General features: G+C 34.1%; 1 protein-coding gene and 2 long non-coding RNA genes across 3 annotated transcripts in view; all 3 read right to left on the reverse strand.

The window, feature by feature from the left end:
• The window catches only part of LOC148947945 (uncharacterized), a 435585-nt gene that overhangs the window by 218228 nt on the left and 208836 nt on the right, over window positions 1-8521 (reverse strand). The window lies entirely within an intron of this gene.
• Window positions 1-8521, reverse strand: part of LOC148947948 (uncharacterized) — an 86781-nt gene that overhangs the window by 34067 nt on the left and 44193 nt on the right. The window lies entirely within an intron of this gene.
• LOC148947950 (uncharacterized) lies at window positions 1382-3606 on the reverse strand. Its single transcript, XM_089095753.1, has 2 exons — window positions 2800-3606; window positions 1382-1776 (listed from the first exon to the last, which is right to left on the reverse strand). The coding sequence occupies exons 1-2, from the start codon at window positions 3356-3358 to the stop codon at window positions 1382-1384; spliced, it is 954 nt and encodes a 317-aa protein (XP_088951879.1). The 5' UTR covers window positions 3359-3606.

An 8521-nucleotide genomic window follows, 5' to 3' on the forward strand; every position in this document is an offset into this window, starting at 1 on the left:
CGAAATTTGAGTTTTACTTTTAATCCCGTTTTAGGCAGCACCAGCACAAATATTAGAATGAATAAACAAGTCTTTCAGTTTTTTCAAAATTTCGGTAACCTTTATCAAGAGATGTAAGATAGCGTAAATTTTATCATTTGCAAGCCCCCTCGTTCTCAAATAAATCTTGTGGTCTACTTAGTCAAGAAAACGAAATTAAAGATTCTAAAATTTCAAACTATTCAGAAAGTAAAATTTTTAGAACATTTCAATATCACAACACATTGAAATGCTGTAGGATAGATAACCATTTTTTTTTCATTTTCAAGTAACAAAACAGAACTTTTCCCAAGCACTAACAAATGGAGTATCAAAGCAAATTGAAGACAACTGGTTTCTTTTTCATCAAAACCAGAGCAAATCAGTGAGGATCGTTTATAATTAAACGAACCAGCTTTAATTCTTCATCAAGTTTTCTTCTTCCAACAAAAGTTAAAATTGTGCCAGAAAGTCGTGCTGTAGTCCTTAAATTGAGAGGTTTTTCTGGAACAGGTTATTAGATTCTAATTCAGAGCCAATTGAAATGAAAATACTCTTTTGCACAAATCACGTTTAAATTATGTCTCACCTGTATGAAGTGTTTAAGCTTGTTCAGATGCTCCAGTCAAGGCAAGCACTTCTTGCCAACACCATATTTTAAATACTTTCTTTTAAATAATTTCTTAAATAGTTTTTTTATTTAGTTTAACGAACTCTTTGGAGCTCATTCAAAAGCCTGGATTTCGATAAGCATTTCTTATATATATCACATTTGTTACAATCAAGCAAATTTGTATCACTAGTTTTCACAGGACAATGATGAAATTACTAAAGAAACTAAACACAAGGAAAAACATTAAAAAATATACTAATTTGATGCATTACTAAGTGGTTGGGAGAATTAAAATCACAAGCCACTGAGGATACAGCTTCTGCTACAATAATCTTTTTAAACTTCTGCAAGCACCTTCTGATGCCGGTAAAAATTGCACAAATCAGAAAGGTTTTTTTTTTGTTTTTTTTACATACATCCAATTTCAAAAATTTATCGCCTGTAGCCTATACAGTCTTTGATGGGTATTTAAAATGCAAATGCAAACTTTGGTGCCTGTTCAAACTGCCCAGTTGAGAAAAGCATTTTTTACATATGTGGCATTTAAACAGTTTCTCATCTGTATGTACTGCTTGATGTGTATTCAAATTTGCAGCGCGAGAAAACGTCTTGTCAGATATGTCGAATTTAAAAGGTTTTTCATCGGTATGTATTCTTTGGTGCTTGTTCAAATTTCTCGCATGAGAAAAAGTCTTGTCACATACATCACATTTAAACGCGTTTTTACCCGTATTCATTCTTTGGTGCTTGTTAAAATGTCCTGCTTGAGAAAAGGTCTTCACACATATCACATTTAAACGGTTTTTCACCCGTATGCATTCTTTGGTGCTGGTTCAAATTTCCTGCATGAGAAAAGGTCTTGTCACATTCATCACATTTAAACGGTTTTTCATCGGTATGTGATCTTTTATGTGTGTTCAAATTTTGTGCCACAGAAAAGGTGATGTCACATTCATCCCGTTTAAACAGTTTTTCCTCCGTATGCATTCTTTTGTGCAGGATAAAATCCTGCATTTGAGAAAATATCTTGTCACATACATCACACTTAAACAGTTTTTCACCCATATGCATTCTTCGGTGCTGGTTCAAATTTCCGGCATGAGAAAAGGTCTTGTCACATACACCACATTTAAACGGTTTTTCACCTGTATGCACTCTTTGGTGCTGGATAAAATCATGCATTCGAGAAAATATCTTGTCACATACATCACACTTAAACAGTTTTTCACCCGTATGCATTCTTTGGTGCTGGTTCAAACTTCCTGCATGAGAAAAAGTCTTGTCACAAACATCACATTATAATAGTTTTTCATACGTATGCATTCTTTTGTGCTTTTTAAAACTTCCCTCAAGAGACAAGGTCTTGACTATAACGTTCTACTCTAACACGTTTTCATACTTATGCATTATTTTGTGATTATTAAATCGTCCCTAAAGATAGAAGGTCCTGACACTATCGTTAAATTTAATCACGTTTTCACACGGATGCAATCTTTTGTGATTGTTCAAATTTCATGCTCTAGAAAATTTCTTGTCACAAACATCACACTTAAGTGTTTTACACTTTAACGGTTTTTCACCCGTATGTATTATTTGGTGCTGGTTCAAATTTCCTGCATGAGAAAAAGTCTTGTCACATACATCACATTTAAACGGTTTTTCACCCGTATGTGATCTTTTATGCGTCTTCAAATGTTGTGCCACAGAAAAGGTCTTGTCACATTCATCACGTTTAAACGGTTTTTCACCTGTATGCACTCTTTGGTGCCGGATAAAATTATGCATTCGAGAAAATATCTTGTCACATACATCACACTTAAACGGTTTTTCACCCGTGTGCATTCTTTGGTGCTGATTCAAATTTCCTGCTTGAGAGAAGTTCTTCTCACAAAAGTCACATTTAAACGGTTTTTCATCGTTATACATTCTTTGGTGCTTTTTCAAACTTCCCTCTTGAGAAAAGTTCTTGTCACATACATCATAATTAAACGGTTTTTTAAACGTATGCATTCTTTGGTGATTGTTCAAATTGGATGAATGAGAAAAGGTCTTCTCACAAACTTCACAATTAAATAGTTTTTCTCCCGTATGTACTCTTTGGTGATGGTTCAAAATTGATGCTTGAGACAAAGTCTTGTCACATACGTCATACTTAAACAGTTTTTCACCCGTATGCATTCTTTTGTGCTGGTTCAAATTTCCTGCATGAGGAAAGGTCTTGTCACATTCATCACATTTAAACAGGTTTTCACCCGTATGTAATATTTTATGGTTCTTCAAAGTTTGTGCCAGAGAAAAGGTCTTGTCACATTCATCACATTTAAACGGTTTTTCACCTGTATGCACTCTTTGGTGCCGGATAAAACTTCTTGCATGAGAAAAGGTCTTGTCACATACATCACATTTAAACGGTTTTTCACCCGTATGTAATATTTTATGGTTCTTCAAAGTTTGTGCCAGAGAAAAGGTCTTGTCACATTCATCACATTTAAACGGTTTTTCACCTGTATGCACTCTTTGGTGCCGGATAAAATCATGCATTCGAGAAAATATCTTGTTACATACCTCACATAAATATGTTTTATTCTCTTCATGAGTTCTTTCACCCGTATGTAATATTTTATGGTTCTTCAAAGTTTGTGCCAGAGAAAAGGTCTTGTCACATTCATCACATTTAAACGGTTTTTCACCTGTATGCACTCTTTGGTGCCGGATAAAATCATGCATTCGAGAAAATATCTTGTTACATACCTCACATAAATATGTTTTTTTCTCTTTATGAGTTCTTTGACAACTTTCTAATTTTCTATACTTTTTACTTTGCAGGCAACTTGTCAAACCTGTTTGCTGATTTTTTAATCCTTTTCCTTCATATTCTATTCACATCCATTTGAGAAACTGCTCGTAGATGGATTCCTTGAAATAAATAGTGACGTATTTCCCTGTAAGTTTAGTCCAGACATGTGTGGTGAAAAGTGACCCAAAAATTATAGGTTTTTTAAGTGTCTTTATAAAAAATATTTTTGTTAAATTAAAAAAAAGTTAAGAACAAAAAAAGGAATGAAATATAAAATCAAAACTCAAAAACCTAAAACAAAAAAAATATATTTCAATATGTTTTAAAAGTATAGAATTAAAAAAACAAAAAAAAAAAACAAAAAAAAAAAAAATGAATCAAAAAATAACTAATTTAAAAAAAAAAAAAAAAAAAAAAAAATCTTCCAATATGGTAAAAGTCTACTACAGAGTTGAAAAAAAGAGAAAAAAAAAGTATAAAATTCCATGTTTTAATAACTAATTTTATTTTTGATCCCTCTTTTCTCCCTCGTGGCGATACTTATATTAGCTTTTAAAATTAGTTATTCTAATTTAACAAAAGAGCGAAAATGAAACCTTAAACGATCAAAAAGAATAAGGAGGGGTAAATTAAACCAGAAGTGAAGGGTACGAAATATTACAACCAATACTGGGAATTATTGTAACTAAAAGAGGAAGAGCTAGCAGAATGAAAAGGTAAATTTAAGGCAAAAATTGTTTGGGTAGTCGCAAAGCTTTGGATAAAAAAAAAAAACGACAAAGGCCACATTTTCCTCAGGTTTAAAAAGTTCAAATAGGGATAAATCCTTTCAATAGACAGTGAAAAAAATGATTAAAGTTACGGATATTTTGGTCAAACACACAGTGACACAGTCATCAGCAAATAACCAGTATTTTTTGTCATCATTTTTCACTTTCTATTAAAATTATTTATTCCTATTTCAACTGTTAATTCCTATTTCAACATCCAAAGGGACTCGCTATGTTCTTCTAGCTATATATTTAAAACAGCTCGTTCTAAAAACAAACGAAGAAACTTTTGACTTCATCTGCACAAAATGGATTATAAGGAGAAATATACACTATAAACGAAGATTGTGAAATTTATATAGAGATGTATTTTTAATGTTTATTATAAAGCCTTTTGAAAAAAAATAAACCTACCAAACTCCTTTTAAGTGAAAACTTATAAATGTTCATGATATACAACAAAAACGGTTTGGCAAACATCTGCACATTAGAATAAGATAAAACAAAAGTTCCATCTTAAGATTAATTCCCTTTGTCCTATTTTTGTCCAATAGAATATTATTCAGTATATTTCAATCAACAAAAAACACAATGTTTCAGATGTACCTTCATTGTTAAGACATTTGGGTTCCGATTCCTCGGTGACGTATTCAAATATACATGGTCCTGAAATGCTAGGTAAATTTAGTAAGGGAACATCTTCACGTTTTGGTGAGAAAAGATTCTTTGGAAAATGAAAGGCCTTCTCACTGTCACATGGTAAACCATCTTCAAATTCTAAAATGAGTTTTAAATTAAACAGACATAGAAAAAGTTAACAGTAAACCTTACTAAACAAATCTCACTTTTTCTTTTTAGCTACGTGTAAAAATGTAAATATATAGTCATTATATGTATACATGAAATCAGACGTAAATGTAGGTTTTTTCACAAATCGTTTCTAAAATCTGCTTTTCATATTAGGCAGCGCAATAACGTTTGCCTAAGTAAAGAACGACGTTGGCACAATGTATTATTTATTTATTGATTTGTTTTAGACCGGGGCACTTCGTATAGAAAGATTTGGCGTAGAAACTTCAAAAATGGCTCATTCGATTGGAATTTTAAAGAGCTAGTGCCCTTTTTAATAGTCAAAAATGATTAGAGGGCAACCAGCCAGCCCCCACCCATCATTTCCCCCTACCACATCCACTTAAAAATTTGAGATAGCCATTTCGTTCAGCGTAGTTGGAATTTCCGAAAATTATGTTTCTAACGAAGAACCCCCTCCCCCAAAAGCTTCCAGGCCATGATTTGTAAGTTATACCCTAGGGACACGTGTTTTAATAGTAAGAATAGTCATACAAACTTCGGAGGTGGCTCATTGGATTGCCATTGGCCCAAGAAGTTCTAGTTCTAGACATTAACACAGAAGCGGTCACAAAAAGACCTTTGAGGTTAGCTGCCAAAAAGGCTGGATTAGCACTAAGAACGTGTTTTTGAATTATTTTTCTTTCATCTCAATGAATCACTTTGTTTTACCTCACTTTTTATCAGTCCTGGTTTAACTTCGCTTAGGTAAGGATGCTGGGACTGTTTTGAAAAATCTTACATTTTAGTTTTATACCCTAGGGACACATGGTTTAATAGTAAGAATAGTCATATAAACTTCGGAGGTGGCTCATTGAATTGCCATTGGCCCTAGAAGTTCTAGTTCTAGACATTAACAAAGAAGCGGTCACGAAAAGACCTTTGAGGTTAGCTGCCAAAAAGGCTGGATTAGCAATAAGAACGTGTTTTTGAATTATTTTTCTTTCATCTCAATGAATCCCCTTGTTTTACCTCACTTTTTATCAGTCCAGGTTTAACTTGGCTGAAGTAAGGATGCTGGAACTGTTTTGAAAAATCCTACATTTTAGTTTTATTGGTTACATTTTGTTGTCTTTCTTCATTTATAAATTTTTGTCTTGCTGAGGACGGCCCTTGGACATAGGGCCGAAATATTTTCACTGTCTTACAAAAAGAATTCCCTATTGTTCTTCTTATTTTTGTTGTTTGAGAGTAACATTGACCAGAGGGCAGCTACCCCCCCCCTCCACAAACGTCGTAATGTTCCAAAATGCATTCAATTGAAATTTTGAGTCAGCAATTTTACTTAAAATAGCCCCCAGATCATATAAAAAGGCTGTTGGGGTTGAAAAGAACCCCCAGGGCCTGAGGGCAATGGTTTTAACTTATGCCTCGGGAGCATTTAAGGTTTTTTATGGAAAGGATGCTTGCATAAACTTTAGAAGTCCCATTTGGTTGAAAATTAGAAGTTATAGTTCCTTTTTAAGAGTCAAAAGTGATGAGAGAGCAACCAGCCCGCTCCCCCACGCTCATCATTTCCACAAAGACATCCGATCAAAATTTGAAGATAGCAATTAGGTTTATAGTAGTTAAGGGTTGGAAAATTATGTCTTTGAGGAAGACATCCAAATTACAGTGAAATAAATTATTGAACTGATGTATCTTTCAAAAATTAATATCATTATACTTCAAATATTTAATTTGATGTTGTTTATACTTTCAAAGACTGTTCAAGACGCATATAGTTTTCAAGAAGCGCCAATGACGCAGTAGGTTTTAGACTTTTACAGTGAGACAAGTAGGCAATACCCAAACTCTTGTTTGTAGTGATTTTTGTTCGTTTCAAGCTTGATTTTCATATTCAATTTGAGTTTCACTAGTTTTAAGATTTATTTATTCATTTACATTAATATCTATTGTATGTTTGTTTGCATTGATTGTTTATTCCGTTCGTTTTAAATTTCATTTATACTTCAACAGCAAAATATTTTTTTTCGTTTTTAAGCTTGATTTTCATATTCAATCAGAAAAACTTATTTTTGGGAAAGTTTATTTTAATTAATTTTTCTTCGTTTTTGATTGCAGAAAGTTTCAAGTTTTTAAAAAATCCTTATTTCAAAATCAAACTTAAAAAAAATCGAATGTTCATCAAAGTATCAAAACTGGTATCAAAGTAACAATATCAGAGTGAAAAAATGGGTTCGTGTCAACCTTGGAGTTTTTTTTATTTAATGGTTGAACTATTTTTAACAAAATGGCTGTCTCAAAATTTTTATCGGATGAATTTGGGGGGAAAAGGACATAAAAGGGCCTCAGAGAAAAAAATAAATGGAGTGTGGGGGAGGCTAGCTTTTTACTCATAAGAAGTGAATCAAAACTTTCAAATTACAATCATATGAGCCCTCTATAAAGTTTATACGAGCATCCCTTCCATAACAACCATATGTGCCACCAGGACAACACTTACAACACCTCCCCCTAGGCCCTGGGGGGGGGGGGGAGTTGGAGTTGACACCGGAGTTATTGTTATCTAATTTTTGAACAATTTTCAAAAAAAAACTGGCTATCTCAAAATTTGTAGCGGATGGGTTTAGGGAAAAACGGGCATGGGGTGGGAGCTAGTTGCCCTTAAATCTCTTGATTCTTAAAAAGTGAGCTAGAACTTTCAATTTCGAATCAAATGAGCCCTCTATGAAGTTTATACGAGCATCCCTTTCATAAGAACCATACATGCCTTTAGGGCATAACTTAGAACGCCTTCCCCGGGGCCCTGGAGGGTTGTATTGACACCGGAGCTTTTCTTATCCGACCTTTAAATTATTTTTTAACAAAATGTAGATCTCAAAATTTTCATCAGATGGGTTTGTAAAAAAGGCGTGGGGGGGGGGGGGGCTAGTTGCCCTCGGTTCTCCTTTGACTATTAAAAAGTGAACTCGAACTTTCAGTTTCCAATCAAATGAGCCCTCTCTGAAGTTTATACGAGCATCCCTTTCATAAGAACCATATATGCCCGAGGACATAACTTACAACGCCTGCCCCCGGGCCCTGGAGGGTTGTGTCGACACCTTAGATTTTGTTATCGGACTTTTGAATAATTTTTAACTTAATGGCTATCTTAAAAATTTTATGGAGTTGACCATAAACCATGGGATTGGAGTTGACCTCCAATCCCTTTTGACTCTCAAAAAATGAACTAGAACTTTCAATTTCCAATCAAATGAGCCTTCTCTGAAGTTTTTACGAGCATCCCTTCCATGAGAACCATATATTCCCCCAGGGCATAACTTACAACGCCTGCCCTTGGGCCCTGGTGGGCTGTGTCGACCCCGGAGTTTTCGTTATATGGACTTTGAACTATTATAAAAAACGACTATCTCAAAAATCTTATCAGATGGGTTTGATAAAAAAAAGGGCGTGGAGGGGGGGGGGGGTGGCTAGGTGCCCTCCAATTTCTCTTGACTCTTACAAAGTGGACTAGAACTTCCAATTTCCAAT

This window comes from Artemia sp. Qi Xiang Cuo, chromosome 10 (genome assembly GCF_049724085.1).
Source record: "Artemia sp. Qi Xiang Cuo chromosome 10, ASM4972408v1, whole genome shotgun sequence".
Taxonomy (NCBI): domain Eukaryota; kingdom Metazoa; phylum Arthropoda; class Branchiopoda; order Anostraca; family Artemiidae; genus Artemia; species Artemia sp. Qi Xiang Cuo.